The sequence below is a fragment of the Podarcis tiliguerta genome (genome assembly GCF_965153285.1).
Source record: "Podarcis tiliguerta genome assembly, chromosome: 4".
NCBI classification, from domain to species: Eukaryota; Metazoa; Chordata; class Lepidosauria; order Squamata; family Lacertidae; genus Podarcis; species Podarcis tiliguerta.
This window is the reverse complement of record NC_139537.1, coordinates 74,977,284-74,996,944: the sequence shown is the minus strand read 5'-3', so window position 1 is coordinate 74,996,944 and position 19,661 is coordinate 74,977,284. Positions and strand designations below refer to the sequence as shown.

The 19,661-nt window shown below is 42.9% G+C and overlaps 2 protein-coding genes across 2 annotated transcripts in view; both read right to left on the bottom strand.

Annotated features, from left to right (window-relative positions):
* GCC2 (GRIP and coiled-coil domain containing 2) overlaps positions 1–6,029 on the bottom strand; it is a 31,490-nt gene extending 25,461 nt beyond the window's left edge. The window contains exons 1-4 of the mRNA XM_083437585.1: positions 5,931–6,029; positions 2,651–2,713; positions 1,562–1,646; positions 986–1,053 (exon numbers count right to left, since the gene is read on the bottom strand). Of these exons, the coding sequence (XP_083293711.1) occupies positions 986–1,053; positions 1,562–1,646; positions 2,651–2,713; positions 5,931–5,936 (222 nt within the window). The 5' untranslated portion in view covers positions 5,937–6,029. The remainder of the gene's footprint in view (positions 1–985; positions 1,054–1,561; positions 1,647–2,650; positions 2,714–5,930) is intronic.
* Positions 6,030–8,595: 2,566 nt separating this feature from the next.
* Positions 8,596–16,918, bottom strand: LOC310676292 (sulfotransferase 1C1-like). Its single transcript, XM_083438073.1, has 8 exons — positions 16,705–16,918; positions 15,362–15,567; positions 13,673–13,801; positions 12,923–13,020; positions 11,133–11,259; positions 10,274–10,368; positions 9,917–10,097; positions 8,596–8,779 (listed from the first exon to the last, which is right to left on the bottom strand). Exons 2-8 carry the CDS (start codon positions 15,531–15,533, stop codon positions 8,667–8,669), a joined length of 915 nt encoding a protein of 304 aa, XP_083294199.1. The 5' UTR covers positions 15,534–15,567; positions 16,705–16,918; the 3' UTR covers positions 8,596–8,666.
* Between the last annotated feature and the right edge of the window lie 2,743 nt (positions 16,919–19,661).

The following is a 19,661-nucleotide window of genomic DNA, read 5'->3' as shown; positions in this document are numbered from 1 at the left end:
TAACCACGAGAAGACTTAAAAGTTTTCACTGTCATTTTCAGCTAATTACAGTTTAGTGGTATGTCCAAACCCTAAACTGTGGTTAATCTTAACGGTACTTTACTGAAATAAGCCAGCTTGAAAGAGTTTGGTTTCAAGCATTGCACTAAACTGTGGTTAATGGAATGGAATTGTAAGCTTCCAATTTCCTCTGGTGTGGGTCAGGGGAGATGGGAGTGCACAAGTCCAAGGCTTATGAATGTAATGCTAAACCACAGTTAAGCTTACGATCAAACCAAGCTTTCAGTTGCTCACTATCGTTAAGATGACCAGTAAATGCTGCAACAGGCAATTATAGTTTGAGGAACACTTGTAGCAAATTGATTTTCAAATCTTATGAGATGAGAAGCAGCCCACTTTAGGAGGAAGCCCAAAGAAAGACAATTTTCAATAAAACACAATGCCCTGCATTTTAACTCATAGGTAAATGACCTGCCAGACAGCTGAGAAAAGGAGTCTCAGTGGTATGACACGGGCAAAGCTTATTTCCTTTCAACCAAAACATGCATTTACTGGAAATGAAAAGCCCTTGCACAATATATGATGCGTTAAGAGTACAATCCTCCCACCACCAGTCTGTGTTGATGGCTGGGGGCATTAAGGACTGTGTGTAGTTGTCTCTCTGCCGCCAATGGAGGCTCTGCCTTGGCATCACCCAGACTTGCAGAAAGCTACTGCTGGGGATCCTCCTACCAGTGGTAGCAAATGGAAAGCCCAAAGAAAGTGTTCCATTTTCAGGATCGAAAGCACTGCAGATTCCCCAATGGCCCTGCTCCTCAGCTTCCTCCCCAATTACATCAGCCCGGAGCTGGCTAAGTGAAAAAAGTTACAATAAACTGCCCTCATATTCCACTCAAACTGGTGTGAGCTGGCAGGGCTTGGGAAGCTGCAACAGTTCTGCCACCCTACCAGCCTCAGGAGTGTTTGGTAAGTTATGCGTTCCCACCTGAAGAATATCATCGGTTCCTCCAGCAGCAGGTTTTGTTTTCATTTCTTCAATCTCTTTCTCCAGTTCTAAGGGAAAACAATTATTAGGCATAGCACACCGCAAATTAACATACGAACATCATATATAGACTGTATAAAATACGGGCTCAGTGAACACAATTTATCCCAGTCCTAATCTTAACTCCAAAAAATAAATCAATGTACATTGGATAGTATACTACAACACAACAACAACACCTACCATTAAAAACCACTAAGTCTCTTTATCATGGGCCATTCTTTCTTCATGGACAGCATTTAAAAATTCAGCCACTATTAAAGTGACTCGATCATCGGTGTCCGCCAGCAGATTCTGAACAGTTGGTTGTGTAAAAATCTGCCTATTAAATTTTAGGGCCTCGAATAATTGTCATAAGGATAATTCATTCACTTCATATATTATTCTACTTTTCCGCAACCCCAAAGTTTCTTCTATACAGCTAATTTGGTTTATTCATGGTCGTTATTACGCCTAACATCTGCCATGCTGTTTTAAAATAAATGAAAATGAAAACCAACATCAGTAGGGAGGTACCTGAACATCGGGATTTCACTTTCTGTACATGCATCATTTGCTTCTTTGCAAATTTGATAAGATCTTCCCTGGGTAAAGTGTCCAGCTGCAAAATTAATAAATAATGTTCCAGATAGCAGTTAAGGGTATTGAACTTCAGAACACCAAGCTAACTTTTAATGCTTGCCCTATTTCATTCCACCAGAAGAAGCTTCACAAAGAACTCTGGAGAAATATGCTGAAGTTTGCAAAGCATCCTGCAAATATTTGATTCAACGTTAGCAGGGGCTGAATGCATTTGTCTCCACCAGACCTACAAAGTGGGATAACCCTTTCAGAACAGAAGCAGTAAAAGAGAATTAGGCACTCAGCCCTGAAAAGCACTAGGCAACACAGCCGACAGTACCATAATAACTGTGCACTTGCTATGTTATTCTGTAAAGATGGTATCTCAAATTACTATTCTGGCTCTTTACAGCTCGAAAAGAAGTGAGGATAGCACCATTTGCTAAGCAAAACACTAGTCCACTTTAGCCAAGGGGAGATGCCAGCTCTCATAGGCTCAAGGTTAGGAAGACGCAACCTGAATTACTGCAGAACAATGATTTCCAAACACATTTTCAGTTTATCTGAAGTAATTTCAAAAGGAGTCTACATATAAACATATTGGAGGGATGCCAAATAAAAAAAATGGCTGAACATCTTCAGGCACACCAAAATATTAGGCTTGCCAAACAGATGAAGCTCTGGAGGATCTATAGACTAAATTGCTGAACACTATAGAAAGCACAACCTTTAACAAGGTTTGTTACATAAATGAGCAATAAGGAAATGAAAACCAAATATTTGAACCAGACAAAGTCAACCATTTTTCAGAGGGCTGGTAGGTACATTTGTTTCCTGCAATAGCTGCCAGCTGCACTTGCTAAATAAACCTTTGCTGCATACAAAGATTACTTTTTAATAGCTGCAATGACTTCACTTTCTGCAAGTAAAGCAGAGCCAGTTCTTACATTTGAAAATGCAACATTTTTAATGTCACCTACAGACAGACCTCCTTTTGCCGGTCTATTACTACTGGAACAAATTATATTTATAAGCAAACCTTACCTTTGACTTGCCTGTTGTGGATGTGGAAGGCGAAGCTGCCATTTCTTGACCACTATCTTGCGGCTGAAACAAACAAAATTACAGATAAAAGCCTGATGCATGCAGACCGTTTTGTTATTTGTTTCTCCATCCCTACTCTACCATTCCACCCCAAAGTGTATTCAAAGAAGCTTACAGCAATAAAGAGACCATTTAAATCAATAACACTATTAAAGCAGACACAATGGCTATTAATAAAAAAAATAGCAGAACCTAATAGGCAAATAAAAAGCCCACTACTGCACAATCCCAGGTTAGCATACACAGAATTGCCTAAAGAGCAATTAAATACCTTAATTCATTAAGTATTAAGTCCTCAGTGGAGCTTACTCCTTTCAAAGTGTTTAGTAGTTTTCTGGGACCTGATAAGCTATTGGCTAGATGACAGGCATCTCTTGATGACAAGCTAGATGACAGGGAGTATGGTATTCTGCCTCACCTGGATCAAGTAAAAAGGAGGCGAGTTGGGTGGGTGTCAAAAGTATGTTAATGGAACACCACCCTAAATTGCCAGATGACTAATAACACGGGGCTTCATGTTCACGTTAAACAGCTTGGGATTATTAGAAAAAATGTGTAGAATAGTTTACAACTTAGATCTAAAGGTATACTTTTTATTTCTTTTTTTAATATTAATTTTTATTAGTTTTCAAGTTTTAACAAATCCATCCAAATTATTTAATACATTTTTTTCAAAAGATAATTAAGTTTCCCACTCCTGTTGCAAGCATATTACCATTACATTCCTGATGTTACCGCTTCATTCTTATTTGATCACCTTCTCAACCTTCTACTAGTTTTAATCCACTTTCATCGCCAGCCAATCTTGTTACCTTGTAATCAGCACCATGGTTGTTTCCAAAACATACAAACCTCCATTTTTGCATGCACAAAGGGATACTTTTTATTTGTAATCTCAGGAATGAACAGATAGTTGTGTGTTTATGGTAACCATTAACAACCATTCAGTATATAAACATGGCATTCATATTTTCTAATACTTCACAACAATGCGAAGAATAAAAATGTTTCCAAGGCCTAGTCACTACAATTACAAAGCTACCTTTGCTAAAGGAAGATATAGTTTATCCACCCTGTTTCATTCCAGTGTTTGAAAGCTGAATTCATAGTGCCAGCAGATGTTTAGGGCAATGCTCGAAACTCCCATTGTTCTAGGTGCATTTTGCAACAGGGAATTTAATTGGTACAAGCAGTTTCTGAGCCTAAGAGTTCAGACTAAAACTGCGGAGTGGAAGGAAAGGAACTTTTTCTGCCTCCCCACTTCCAGCTACTCTCTGAAGACTGGAGAAGAGACCCTCTTAAGAATATTAGGGGGGTGGGCAGGGGAAGGACGAGACTATGTGGAAAATGAACATAATATTTCAGCTGCAGTTCATTCATTTTCAGCTTTGTATTCTTGTTATAAAAAGCACACCTAGACATTCTGTTGCTGCACCCATAACCTAGGTTTAAGGTTCCATTTAGCTCCTAGCTTTCATATGTCATTTTCCAACACTGGTTTAGGGCTGCCATCTCTTTTCAGCCCTCATTCTGTGTCTTTTAACAGCAGTCTGGCACACTGAGGCTTACCAAATAAATGTTCCTAGCACAGACGTAAAGTGATGGGAATTACACTCAGCATCCATACAGTGCTTTATGGTGTTCACTGTGCTTCATACACATCTCCTCGGTAATCTTTTCTCCATACTGTGGATCTATAGGAGTGTTTTGTTTGTTGCTAAGAGACCCTTTACACTTACCTAAAATCACCTAAGGTTCAAAATAATTTTTAAAAACCACCACACACTAAACCAAGTTCCTCTACTTGCACTCTCTGAGACGCTGTACCATACAGGTAACAGCTTGACCGATTTGACTTCCACGTATATCAGGCTGCTGCTTTAAAAGTGAAGCAGCAGAGGCCAATACGAAGTTTATAGCCTTACATATACCACATTTGGGGGAGGGGGTCAAGCCTGATTAAGAGGTGCAATTCTACTCAGGTGTGCTTAGAGGTAAGCCCCATGCAGTTCAATAGAACTTATTCCTGGAATTCCCAGGATTCTGGTCCTAGCATCCGACCAATATTGTTAGCTTTTGGAGGTCCAGCTCCGAGGATCTTCTGGCAGTTCCCTCACTGCGAGAAGTGATGTTACAGGAAACCAGGCACAGGGCCTTCTCGGTAGTGGTGCCCACCCTGTGGATCGCCCTCCCATTAGATGTCAAGGAAATAAACAACTACAGTCATACCTCGGGTTACAAATGTTTCGGGTTGCGCAGCGCGCCGAACCTGGAAGTACTGGAACGGGTTACTTCTGGGTTTCGGCACTTGCACATGCGCAGAAGCACTCAACTCTGCTTTGTGCATGCGCAGAAGTGACAAATCACAACTGGCGCATGCACAGACATGGTCTGCGGGTTGCGAACGTGCTTCCCGTACAGTTCGCAACCCGAGTGTCCACTGTACCTGACTTTTAGAAGACATCTGAAGGCAACCCTGTTTAGGGAGGTTTTTAATGTTTTATCGTGTTTTTAATATTCTGTTGGGAGTCGCCCAGAGTGGCTGGGGAAACCCAACCAGATGGGTGGGGCATAAATAAATTATTATTACAGTCATACCTCGGGTTGAATACATTTCGAGTTGCACTCCGCAGCAACCCGGAAGTAACGGAGCGCGTTCCTTCCGGGTTTCGCTGCTTCCGCATACGCTCAAAATGACGTCACGTGCATGTGCAGGAGTGGTGAAAAGCGACGTGCGTGTGTGCAGACGTGCCGTCGCTAGTTATGTTTGCTTCTAGATGTGAACGGGACTCCAGAACAGATCCCGTTCATATCTAGAGGTACTAATACAGTGGTATTAGTGCAACTCCTGTGTTGGCGGGAGGGGGGGGGACCTGTCTGAACAGGGATGGTTTGGGGAAGATGCCCACCTATCATGCATGATCTAGCTGAGATCTAGTAGAGGGTTGGACTAGATGACCCTCGGGTGTCCCTTCCAACTCTATGGTTCTATGAGATTCCATGCCCCTGGAAAAAAACAGGAGACGAAGCCAAACCAGGCAGCCCTCACCACAAACCCCGGGTTAGCCTCATCCCCTCGCTAACCCTCCATTTGGAAATGGGGAGAACCCACAAGTGGCGGAGGCGGAGGCCCCTCTATGAATGAGGGCTGAGGAGAGGGAAGCCCAGGGCCCACGTCCGTCGTTGCCCCCCACCCCTCGAGTCCCTCTCCCCGGTTTACCTCCATTGCGGCGGAGGGAAAGCGAGGCTCGGTTGCTCCCTCAGCGCCTCAGCTGGCAGCACTTCCGCCTTCGTCACCGGCTCTCCCACCGCGCGCGCTTCTGACGTCAGCGAAACGAGGACGGGCTTGACCAGAGTGACGGCTCCCCTCCTCTTCTTGGGTCGCCGCGGCAACCGGCCCGCAAGCCACGCCCCCTTCCCCCACGAGTTTTTTTTCTCTTTCATGACATTGGAGAGGAAATACCAGGGGGAGAGGAGGAGGGCGGCCAGAAAGGCTGCATCAGCACCGTCCCTGAAAGACTTGGCTGTATAGTTTTTAAAAGAATAAATAAATCTCCCACCAACCTCTTCAGTTGCTCATATTTGCTTATTTCAAAGTCCTTTTGATTCTTGGAATGGGTCAGACCGCGAACACACTTTTTAATTAATTTATTAAGCTTTTAGTAAAGATTTTCCTGTGCTGCAAAACAAACAAATAAGTGGGGGAAAGTACATCTTTCGTCTCCTAGAGTCTTTCCCGCAGTTCGTTCACATGTGCGGTGGCCGTGCTTGCTCTTTAGATAAAAGCGGGTGGAAAATAAACAATGAGCTGTTGCAGTCATACCGTGGAACAAGGTGGAGCAATGATCGCCTTAACAAAAAAAAAAAGCCCACGTTAAGTGTACAGCACAGTAGATTAAAAAGCGTATAATGGGCGGGGGGCGGGATATGGGACCACAGAAGGGTCAAAGGGCAGCTCTAAGTTTTACAAGGAGCTTTGTCCCACAGTACTGTATAATATTATAATATATTATTAGGGATGCGGGTGGTGCTGTGGGTTAAACCACAGAGCCTATGACTTGCTGATCAGAAGGTTGGTGGTTCGAATCCCCGCGACAGGGTGCACTCCTGTTTCTCAGTCTCTGCTCCTGCCAACCTAGCAGTTTGAAAGCACATCAAAGTGCAAGTAGATAAATAGGTACCGCTCCGGTGGGAAGGTAAACAGCGTTTCCGTGCGCTGCTCTAGTTCACCAGAAGCGGCTTAGTCATGCTAGCCACATGACCTGGAAGCTGTACGCCAGCTCCCTCAGCCAATAAAGCGAGATGAGTGCCGCAACCCCAGAGTCGGTCACGACTGGACCTAATGGTGAGGGGTCCCTTTACCTTTACCTTTACTGTATAATATTAATGCTTGCTCACATCCTAAGCATATCTTCTCTTCCATGTATTGATTTTTGATGATTATAAAACCTGCTACCTTGTGCCAGGAATGCAGGATGCTGCCTCACACCTCATCACACCTTTGGGGTACCCTAGCTCAGCATCGCCTACCCCTGGGCTTTGCCGACCTGGTGCCTGCAAATGTCCTGGTTCCCACAATGTCCTGCAAATGTGCCTGTCGAGGTCCCCTCTCCCGCACCTGTCTCAGCAAATGTTTGTGTAGACTAAGGTTACAAGCTGTCCCCGTTTCCTGGGGACAGTCCCTGGATTTACAAATCAGTCCCCGTAGAAAATCCATTGAAGTTGAAAAGTGTCCCCAGATTCATTGAAAAAAATCTGGTAACCTTAGTGTAGACACTGGTGGTGGTGGGTGTTCTCCCCTCTTCTATTTAACCTCCATCTCCAGGGTTCAGTGTTGGGAGTGCAGATAAAGGGAAAGAACTGGACAGGGCTCAAGAGGAGAGGGGGTTATGAGTGTGCATGTGCCCCTGGCAGAAGATGTGGGGCTTCAGAAGTGAGCAGACAGAGCATGTCCTGTCATCTTTGCCACAAGGAGCAACTCCTGTATGACCTTTTGTTCTTCCTGAGCAAGTCCGAGGAGGAGAGGACAAAAACTGACCAAGGGAGACAGGGGTGCTGAGAGACAGGAGTGAATACTGGACATAGGATATATTTACAGTGGTACCTCGGGTTACGTACTTAATTTGTTCCGGAGGTCCGTTCTTAACCTGAAACTGTTCTTAACCTGAAGCACCACTTTAGCTAATGGGGCCTCCTGCTGCTGCTGTGCCGCCGGAGCACAATTTCTCATCTCACCCTGAAGCAAAGTTCTTAACCTGAGGTAATATTTCTGGGTTAGCGGAGTCTGTAACCTGAAGCATATGTAGTCCGAGGTACCACTGTATTTCATTGAAGTGGAGTGGAGAATGAATGGATCATTTCAAGGAGAAACGGGTGAGGTGGGGCTGCCTCAGAGGCAGAAGAGAAGAAAATGCTGGATTGGGAAACTCTCAATCCCATTCCAGCGTTGTTTTTCATTCTGCCTCCAGGACAGTCCGCAACCTGCTCTCCCCTGAAATAAACCAGTTGGGAACCCTAGGAATTGGCACAATAAATCACTTTGAATATGAAAAAGAATGAAGGGATGAAAGGATCCTCTTTTCACCCCAAGGACAAACCTTTCCAAACTTTTGCGTTACACACACGCACAATTTACTCCCCAAATTTTGTGTTAGAGACTGAGAGGGTGGGGTGTCAATCAGCATAGCTCCACCTTCAATTCACATTTTAGGTTGAAATGATTGCCACAATATACTTTATATTGAAGAAGATAATGAAGACCAGCAAGTATAAAAGGAATTGTACAATAAAGTGTGATGGATTAAGACTTTTGCGGTGCAATCCTATGCATGTCTTCTCAGAATTAAGCTATACCGAGTTTAATCAGGCTTGCTCTCAGGCAAATGTGTATTCTATAAGGTTGTGTTTTTAATAATGTAACGTACTAAGAGGCTAATAGAGTTTACACTGTTCCTGCTTAAAGTTCCATGCGGAAAGTCAGAGAAGTTCCTGCCATGTTCTTTTTATACTCTGCATCAAATTTCTCATTTTGTGCCACAGTAAAATGGTTCTTCCAGTCCCCAACAGTTCCTAGAGCAGAGAAAGCAAAAGACAGACAATATTCAGTTTCACTTAAAAAAATTAATTCTACTGTTCAAAGGTCACAAATTTGAAAGATACTAGCAAAAAACCCCACAACTATTAGGAACAAACTACCATTAAAGGTAAAGGTAAAGGTCCCCTGGCATTTAAGTCCAGTCTCGAACGACTCTGGGGTTGCAGCGCTCATCTCGCTTTACTGGCCGAGGGAGCCGGTGTTTGTCCACAGACAGTTTTTCCGGGTTATGTGGAAAAACCAGAGCAGCACACGGAAACACTGTTTGCCTTCCCGCCAGAGCGGTACCTATTTATTTACTTGCACTTTGACATGCTTTCGAACTGCTAGGTTGGCAGGAGCAGGGACCGAGCAATGGGAGCTCACCCTGTCATGGGGATTCGAACCGCTGACCTTCTGATCGGCAAGCCCTAGGCTCAGTGGTTTAGACCACAGCTCCACATAGGGAAAATGATTTAATCCTGGAAAACAGGAGTATTACTAGGCCTTTAAAAAACTCAGGGCACAGTCCCCAACACACACCTTCATATGCTTGGAGAGAACTGCTGCTTATGTACATATTAAAACTAAAGCAAGTCTTGTCAGGCATGTAATACAGCTCCTCTCAAGTGCAGTTCTTGCCTCTCCACACCATCTAGCTACTATTGCATGTGCTTACAAGTCTTCTGTCCCCATTCAATACCATCAACACAGGAAACTCTCAATTTAGGTGTGTCCAAATGATGGGCGATCATGCACACACGCACAGCACCAAACCTGAAAGTATCCCCCAAACGTCAGAAAGATGTAATTAAAAGGGGCAGAACAGGTTGGAGCATGGCAGAACCGGCTTACGCATACTCTGCTGATGTGTGCTAGGGTCTGGAACAGAAGCCCCCTGCCTGTACACACAATATCCAGCAAGCACAGATCAACACACCACTAGAGAACAGATAAGGCTGACCTGTGATTGGAGTCCCACTGAATTGCACCCAGCCAAGAGTTCCAAAAAAGGTTTTTCAAAAGGAGGGGAAAGGGCAGGAGATCAGGACCATAGTGCAAAAGACTCAGGCCTTCTGCTCCCTGAGCGGCACCCCTGTAGAAAAAACAATGGCCCCTGCCCCCAGTAGCACCTTTTCTCATGAATGGGGAGATTGAATGGTCCAGGATCTCTGGAGGCAAAAAGGTGTAGTTTGCCATGGGATTATTTTTCATGACTTCGAATTGTGTGTAATGGATTATTTTATCTAGAACCTCCTTTGACAGGTCCTTCTCCAGGAAGTTCAGGATCTTCTGAATTTCACACCTTGGATTCTGTGGAAAGGGAGGGAATTAAATCCAGGAATTAACCAGGAATAGAAAAATAAACCAATTGTTAACCAACAATGCAATCCTGCACATGTTTACTATACTAAGTCAATCTTAGCTTTAAATCCCTGTAGTCTGGTGTTAACTCGTTTGTGGTCTGAAGCCTAAAAATAAACACTCACTTCTTTTATATCTTCATAGAAGAGGTAAAGAATCCGGTACTTATTTTTCGCCTCCCACCAGTCTTTTACATGATCATACCAGGAACCCCAGAGCACTAAGGGATAAAAATGAATTAAACAGCTTAAGGAAGAATTTCATATCACAGACTAAAGAGACAATAAACTTAAACAAGGACATGTCATGGATTTACAAAATATATGTCAGCTTGTTCACGACAGAAGAAAATTCACTGGGGCCAAACAGTTCCATGACTACAATGACAGGAAAGACAATTTAAAATAAATAAATAAAAAAATAGTTAATTTATTCCCAGGTCTTGGTTAAACAACACCGATTCAGGGGACTAAGCTGGATAACTGCTATGATCAGAGTTTGTAATGATGGAACAACTGTCAAATCACACCCAAACTCAGAACATTTAGCGTGCTCAAGCTTGGCAACTTTTTCCTAAATAAAAAAGATAATTTCCTGAACATCAAGACTGTAGTAAAATGGACCAAGGGCGACATTCCCTTCCGGGATGAGGAACAGGCAGGAGATTTCCTAAACAGGATGCCATCTGCTCCACTCATCCCAGCTTCCTCCCTTGGCTCATATATCAATCCCATCTAAAACAGATTGCGCTCTTATTCCCAGATCAGAAACTGCTCTTATATGCAGCAGCAGTTGCATCTTGTCTGAACGAAGCTTGAGTCTGTTTTCCCCCTTCTAACTAGAAAGGAGCCACGTGCAGTGTTTGGCAAAAAGTTTTTAACTTCCCATTATCAGTTTGCTGCTTGAATTTAAAATACATAGATAAATGATTGAGTTCTTTAAAAAAAGAAATGTAGAAATCATGGCACAAAGCATTCCGTTCACCTTTTCCATCCATGTATTTCTGAAAAAATTCCTCCCATGTTCCTGGCTCAGGCATCATTTGATTCATTCTGTGGAAGTGATAAAAAGACACTAGATTGTCTTTGGCATTTCTTGCCACGTAGATGACCTGCGGTGGGTATAGAAGTGAGAAGATACCATTATTCGCCAGTGGAGAAAGTGCAAGTGCACTTTGATAATACTAGAAGACAGGACCGTCCAGTGAAGTTCGATTTTGGAAGACTCAGGAAGACAGGCAGAAGAAAATGCCTCTTCACAACCATGCAGAGTTAAATGATGGCAGTTGCTCCCACCAGATGTGGTGATGGTCGCCAGCTTTGACAACTTTAAAAGGGGTCTAGACAAATTCATGGAGGTTTAGGCTATCAATGGCTACTAGTCAGGCTGGTATCCCATATTAGAGGCTGTATGTCTCTGAATACTTGTCTCTGGGGAACAACAGCAGGAGAGGATTATTGTTATTATTTCCTATTCCTGGGCTTCTATAGGCATCTGGATGAGAACAGGATGCTAGACTAGATAGGCCTTTGGTTTGATCCAACATGGCTCTTCTTATGTTCTTAAACATGAATTAGATCATTTTACTGGTATCTGTCTCATGTTCCCCTATATTGCCTCCAAGTGTCCCTATTTTCCAGGGACAGTTCTGGATTTACAGAAGCCATCCTAATTTCTTATTTGGTCCTGGAATGTCCCGCTTTTCCTTAGGACATCCCTATTTTCATCAGAGGGTATGCAGTTATGCAGCCCCCGAGCCAAGGGGATAAGTAACTATACAACCTTTAGAAGACATCTGAAGGCAGCCCTGTATAGGCAAGTTTATTTTTTAAAAATGCTTAATTATGTTTTATATACAGTGGTACCTCTGGTTCCTTAATTTTGGAACTTAATTCATTCCAGAGGTCCGTTCTTAACCTGAGGTACCACTTTAGCTAATGGGGCCTCCCAATGCCGCTGCGCCGCTGCCACACAATTTCTGTTCTCATCCTGAGGTAAAGTTCTTAACCTGAGGTACTACTTCTGGGTTAGCGGAGTCTGTAACTTGAAGCGTTTGTAACCAGAAGCGTTTGTAACCTGAGGTACCACTGTATGCTGAAAGCAGCCCAGAATGGCTGGGGCAACCCAATCAGAGGCGCAGGGTATAAATAATATTATTCTTGTTATTGTTGCTGTTATTGAATAGGGCATCCCTGTTTTCATTGGAGAAATGTTGAAGGGTATATGAGAAAGAAAAAGAAAGAAAGGAAAAGAGGACAATAGCACTGAGACGGAAAGGGACACAGAGACCTGACCTGCTCTCTGAGAGAATCCAGTGCTATGGCACTGGGGAGCCGTACTGGAAAACCTAATAGAGAAGTAGGATACTTTGGAGTGTTAATTATGCTCAGCCTCTGTATATATCTGTAAATAAATTCTGATTTTACAGAAACGCCATCAGTGTCCAGTGATTTCATTCAAAGGAAACCGACTCCAGGGCATGCACTGGAATCCCTGAAAGCTCTCCCTACTCATAGATTGGGATACAATATTCTAGAAACCGTATTCTATTCAGCTGCAATTCAACTGGACACTGCAATTCCAGGGAAGTCAAGGAGACATCTGTGGTTCTTCCTCCATTTTATCCTCACACAACCCTGTGGAGGTAAGTTAGGCTGAGATACAGTAGCTGCCCCCAAGGTCACTCAGTAAGCGTCACGACTGTGTGGAGATCTCTGAACCCAATCCTAGTATGACGCTAACCTGCTTGCCAAGCTTCCTACCCAACCCATTACCTTACAGTTTTGTTCCCAGAACGACGGAGGCACCAGTTGTACAGGGAGATGAGTTTTCAGTGTTCTTGGTGAGGGCATGGCTTCAGCTTTATCCAAGCCTGAGAAACAAGCCGTTGTTATTCAACAGTATGCTTTAACATTATCCATCCAATACCATTTTGTAGGGCTGCAGACCAGACTTTCCAAGACCCACGTGCAATGCTAATGTGTTGCTAGATCTTAGCAGGGTGGAAAACATAAATGTTTATCTCCTTTCAGTGTCCTTGGGGCTTTGCCTTCAGGGGCTTTGAAAAAAAATGATCTCATATCTTCATCTAGTCTCAGAATGTTGTCTGGAACATTCAGAGTCATCCTAGCCACGGATGACTTCATGGCTAATTTGACCCTCCTCTTAGGACAATTTGTTCAATGCTTTTCTATTTTTCTCTTTTCATTCATATCTTTATTCTATTTCTGATATATTTTAGGTGATTTTGTTTTTTGGGAAGGAGAAAATGGAGCCATTTTCTGCTTTTGGCAGTTAAGACGAGTGACAAGAAAAAATAAGCATTGACTTCCTAACAGTCCTTTTCTGACACTCACTTTGCCTCTTTCAGAATGAAATATGACATTCCAGCAAATAATCCTGGGTCGTATTAGCCTCTCCATTTTCTTCAGGAACACTTTCATAATATGGATATTATTTTGAATTTCTTAGCAATATTTTATCTGATAACTTTACACAAGTTAACCTGCAGATCTGTAGCTTACCAGTGGGCAAATTCTTGTGCAGCACCCATTCGATAAAAGGTTGCCGATCGTAAGTGGAAGCACGCTGGCATTTCTCAACGTCGCCGTTACATTGGATCATGTCTACAATCTCCTGTGTCCATGTTGTACCTGATAATAAGAAACAAAAGAAGAGTTTGGTCTTGTGGCAAAAGATTTACGAGTTCATAATTTTTCATGGACTGGAGCCAGAAAATATTAGAGTCCACATTACACACATCTCCCATCTAAAAGCAACGGATGGTTTGGCTAGCTCAATGCTGATTGTTGTTGTTGTTTAGTCGTTTAGTTATGTCCGACTCTTCGTGACCCCATGGACCAGTTCATGCCAGGCACTCCTGTCTTCCACTGCCTCCCGCATCTTGGTCAAATTCATGTTAGTACTTTCGAGAACACTGTCCAACCATCTCGTCCTCTGCCGTCCCCTTCTCCTTGTGCCCTCCATCTTTCCCAACATCAGGGTCTTTTCCAGGGAGTCTTCTCTTCTCATGAGGTGGCCAAAGTATTGGAGTCTCAGCTTCAGGATCTGTCCTTCCAGTGAACACTCAGGGCTGATTTCCTTCAGAATGGATAGCTATGATCTTCTTGCAGTCCATGGGACTCTCAAGCGTCTCCTCCAGCACCATAATTCAAAAGCATCAGTTCTTTGGCAATCGGCCTTCTTTATGGTCCAGCTCTCACTTCCATACATCACTACTGGGAAAACCATAGCTTTAACTATATGGACCTTTGTTGAGCAAATAACAACAAGTGTTGCTTTTAGATAAATATAAATCAGGGGCCATCAAGGATACATTTGTTAACTGAGAGTGAAGAACACATAAGGAATATATGTTAACTTTAAAGCTATATCCCCCGCCCTATAATGAAAAAAAAGTCTTATGAACCTTATGACCTACCACCAGGAAGGTGTGACCTTCCTCACATGCCTGCTGCTTGTAGCGGCCATTGGTATCCAGTTCTGGCTATTTTCCTGTGTATATTGTCCATGTAATGTACACATATCCTTCATGAGGGACAGACTACACATTTCACACTTGCATTTATAATAGCAGTCCAACGCCCCCCTTTTAAAGTTGAAAAGGTTATATGGGAGATTTTATGGGGTGGAGGAAGGAAAAGCAGCAGAGGAAGATTTTTGTTGGGATTTGAAACATGCATTTGCAAAAATAGTATAGGCTATAAAGTTTGAAAGCTTCCACATTATGCATTGGCTTACAGATCCTCAACTCTTTCATGTTCAACCTGAATTTGTCTGGGTCATTAAATGTTATCTTTTGAACCCTTTGTTGGTCCAATGTTATGTGCTTTCAGTGACAAGCAATCACAAGGCGTATCACTATGAATCATACTACCATCTACTGAAAGCAGGCATTTCATGGGCAACATCCACATTCGTTATAAACAATAGGTCCTGTTTGCAAATCCATGAGTCACAAATGCATTAACAGAGATTTTAAAATATGGTACAATGGGAACAATCCACCAGGAGGTTCTGAACTCCTTGAAAATCTTTATGGGTCTTCTTGAGCAAGATAATTTTCTGGTGTGTTGAATCCAATCGATGCAAAGGTCTAGTGGGAACAACTGCAAGTCTTGGGTCACATTATGTGCCTGGTAAGTCAAAGATGCCTAAGTAGCACCCCCTATCTTTCCTGCTTGCATACTCACCTGCCTTTGCATAGGTTGCTATAAGCAGGTCATCAGGCTTGGCTTGGAAAGCCCAGATTTTATGCCACTTTTCACAGATCTCCTTTGTAAGAGGAATCCCTTCCACCTCACCAACTTCAAATCGTTTCACAACCCAGTCCACCTTCAGTTCTTCCATCTTTTCCAAGGGCATGGAGAAGGCACACTTCAGCAATTGCTTTGCTTTCCTTTAAAGAAGAATATTACTTTAAACCTGGGACCTGGGCCAAGAACCAGCTGAAGTGGCAGCCAACACCACCAAGAAGTGTGGCTGCATCAACTTCCTCACTTAAGCTCCTCCTACAATACCATCCAGCCAGCCATCCATCCATCCATCCATCCATCCATCCATCCATCCTTCTTTAGCCTGTCTGTAGCTACACCTGTCTGTAGCTCCACTCCTTCAAAGCTCCTCCTGCTTGCTCCTTGCCATTCTGTGCCTCAAAGCCCCACCTGTCCTCCATGATCATTAAACGGAGCTCCATGCTCTGAGGTAACATATTGCTGAGTACCAGATGCTGGGGACAAAGTGCAGGGCCAGGCCTTTGTGCTTTGCTTGAGTCAACTGGTTGGCTAACGTGGAGACATATGGGTCTTCTCCCCTGAATTACTCCTTTGCACCTGCATCTGATACTGCAGTATAACATCACTTTTGCAGAATAATGCTGAGGCTCAAGTAAATTGCCCAAGACCACACCAACTAAGTTCAAGCCATACACAGGGCCTCAAAGCACCACGCTTTTAATTTTCCAATCAAATAGACCAGTTCTGGTATTGGATATAGAACATTGTTTGTTTCTTCACAGAACTCAGAGGCATTGGGCTGGATTCAACTAAACCAGTGTGCTAGGTGAAGCCAATCCAATGCCTCCTGTTAGTGCAATGGGGCCTTTAACCTCCCAGCGCTACCCTTTTATTCACTCTGGGGGGCTGGAAGAACCTCCACAACAACATACAAGGGGAGGAGAGGTGGATTGTTCCACCTGGAAAGCAGAAATGGTTGCGTTGATGGAGCAACAGAAATAGTATGTTGAAGATGAGTTCCCCTCATAGATAGAAACAACATAAATATATGAAACTGCCTTACACCAAACTGTTGGTCCATTGAACCCAGCATTTCCTGATCTGACTGGCAGCATCCCTCCAGAGAATGAGACAGTGCATCTCTCCCATCATCTCGTATTTAATCCCTTTAACTGGAGATGCCAAATATTGAACCTAGCAAACATTCTGCACACAAGACACTGTGTTATGGCTCCTCATCTTCCACAGCCAGATATTCACGACACAAATTGGAATAGGGATTGGGAGTTTCTCTTAAATACCTTGTACACTTTCCTCTCAGCTGGATGTCTTGGCACTGTAAAGGGGATGTAGTCCTCTTCTCAAAGCGAGGTATTGCTCTGAACCTTGGAGCTACAAGAAAAATCCACGTCCTTGGAAACTGCCTGTTGGTGGCACAACTGTGGGATGGAGTACAGTACTCTTCCCTCCCAACAGGGACACAGGAGTAGTGTGAGGCTTTGGATACAACTTAAATTTCTCTTGCGAAAGGGGAAATAAAAGGAGGTGGAAGAGGAGGTGGAGAAGAAGGTGTTTCAGAAAGAGCCAATAGCAACAGAGGTGTCGTGTGCTGTAGCTTTTTGAACCTTGTTCTTTACCTCATCTTCATGGGTTAATGCCCCAAATGAAAATATTTCACACAGATATTTCACACATATTTCAGACTCCTCTCCATTTCTTGCCAGTGTTTCATTTCAAATTGAATTATTGCTAATACTGCAAATTTCAACTTAACTTACACTCTCATCTTAAGCATATAACTACTGATCTTAAACTTATGTGCTCTTAACTAAAAACGGACCATAAAGAAGGCTGATCGCCGAAGAATTGACGCTTTTGAATTATGGTGCTGGAGGAGACTCTTGAGAGTCCCATGGACTGCAAGAAGATCAAACGCATCCATTCTTAAGGAAATCAGCCCTGAGTGCTCACTGGAAGGACAGATCGTGAAGCTGAGGCTCCAATACTTTGGCCACCTCATGAGAAGAGAAGACTCACTGGAAAAGACTCTGATGTTGGGAAAGATGGAGGGCACAAGGAGAAGGGGACGGCAGAGGATGAGATGGTTAGACAGTGTTCTCGAAGCTACAAACATGAATCTGACCAAACTGCGGGTGGCAGTGAAAGACAGAAGTGCCTGGCGTGCTCTGGTCCATGGGGTCACGAAGAGTCGGACACGACTGAACGACTAAACAACAACAACAACAAACTAAAAACGGCAACCCTAAATCTGCTTAGCAGGCAGTTAGAGCATGATGCAGCAAAAGTCAGTCACTGTGCAGCAAAAAGCAATATTCATTCAGACATCCCAATAAGTTAAATGGTCTGAACTAACCAATAAGGGAGATCAAGACTGCAGCCTTAATGTTTGGTTGATTTCAGCAAGGGAGATTTAAGCACGTGCAGAATTTTTCCTCTGAAATTAATGCAATTTAAAAATTATTATGTTTGGCTGGATTGCACTGTAAGTCCCACTGAATGTGGCAAAACTTCTTGAGTTAAACTGGTTATGATTGGGCAGAAAATACAATTTCTGTGGGCTACTGCGTGTATGAGTGGCACCAAGCTTCAATAAACTGTTGTGAGGAAGCACCCTTAGAAACTTCGCACACACACAAACATTTTGAGCAAAAGGATCTCATTTCAGTATAAGAATTCCTCTAAGAGCCTTTTGTTCAGAAAGTTGTTGAGATTTTCAGTGAATATTGACCTCCAGCATTTTGCATTGACCCTCTTGTATATTGCTTACCTAACACTTAATCTGGATAACCGAAATACTCTGCTCAAATAAAGTGTTTACACAGTGTAATGATTAACTAATGGAGAGTTAGTTAGATATCCAAGGTATTAGGGAAGGAACTGGGGTAAAGAGGAGAGAGAAAAGTAAGCATGAAGCTCCATTGAGTTACGTAAATAGGACTTGTGCTAATGAAATGCCAGTGCTATAGGTGAAACAGATTTTGCTTCTTCACAAAACCTTTCCTCTTTACATGCCAGTCTGCCTCTCTCTACCTGGAACCTTCAAGAGGAAATCCAATACTTGGTTATGCAACCATCAAGTTAATACCTTAATCCCTAGTTTAAACAGAATGGAAATGCGTGAATATAAGAGAAAGATAATGTTTGATATCTTTGTTTTTCTTTTGCTCATTGTTGAGGAAAGGCACACCCGATGCCACATACCCTGGGAGCAGGTCTGGATTAAGGCAAATGGAAACCCTGAGCTAGGAGACTTTGGGAAGCCCAGACTTGATAGCACCTGATCACGAGAAAGAAAGCCTCATTCTATTTTTTATCTTCTCAGTGAAAGTACAGTGGTACCTCGGGTTAAGAACTTAATTCATTCTGGAGGTCCGTTCTTAACCTGAAACTGTTCTTAACCTGAAGTACCACTTTAGCTAAAGGTCCATTCTTAACCTGAAACTGTTCTTAACCTGAGGTACCACTTTAGCTAATGGGGCCTCCTGCTGCCGCTGCTGCACAATTTCTGTTCTTATCCTGAAGCAAAGTTCTTAACCCGAGGTCCTATTTCTGGGTTAGCAAAGTCTGTAACCTGAAGCGTCTGTAACCCGAGGTACCACTGTTTGACACTGATGAATTTTTAGCATTGATAAAAAGATTGTTTATAAATTTATAATCTTTAATAAGGTTACAAAAGTATGGAATTAATGAAGATATTCACAGAGAACATTCACAGGAGAATCATAGCTCTCTTATAACATTCACTATACACTACAGTCTTACCTTGGTTTTCGAACAGCCTAGTTGAACATTTTGGCTCCTGAGCAATCGAAACCCAGAAGTGACTGTTCTGGTTTTCGAATGTTCTTTCAGAAGCTGAACATCTGACAGGGCTTCTGTGGCTTCTGATTGGCTGCAGAAGCTTCATGTAGCCAATCAGAAGCCGTGCCTTGGAAGACAAATGCTTTGGAAGTTGACTTCCAAGGTACGACTGAATACAAAGTCAGAACAGTTTCTTTTGGACTCTTTTTGGATGTGAACTTATCAATTATATCATTAAAATCAATAAGTCACAGTTAATCATTTTCTGTGCTGAGAATGCTTAGATAAAGACAATTGATATTGGGACATTGTTGACCATAGAACATTCTTTATCCTTTTTAGTCTAGAAAAATGATCTTTCATCAGTACAGTTTGTAACCATTAAACACAGGAACAGTTTGTAACCATTAAACCGTTTGTAACCATTAAACACAAG

Excerpts from the sequence above, each read along its gene's own strand:
- LOC310676292 (XM_083438073.1), bottom strand. The coding sequence starts at position 15,533 with ATGCCCTTGGAAAAGATGGAAGAACTGAAGGTGGACTGGGTTGTGAAA. Across the intron at positions 13,021-13,672 it reads GCACAAGAATTTGCCCACTG|GCTTGGATAAAGCTGAAGCC; the intron begins GTAAGCTACAGA and ends CTTGTTTCTCAG. Across the intron at positions 11,260-12,922 it reads TCTGGGAACAAAACTGTAAG|GTCATCTACGTGGCAAGAAA; the intron begins GTAATGGGTTGG and ends TACCCACCGCAG.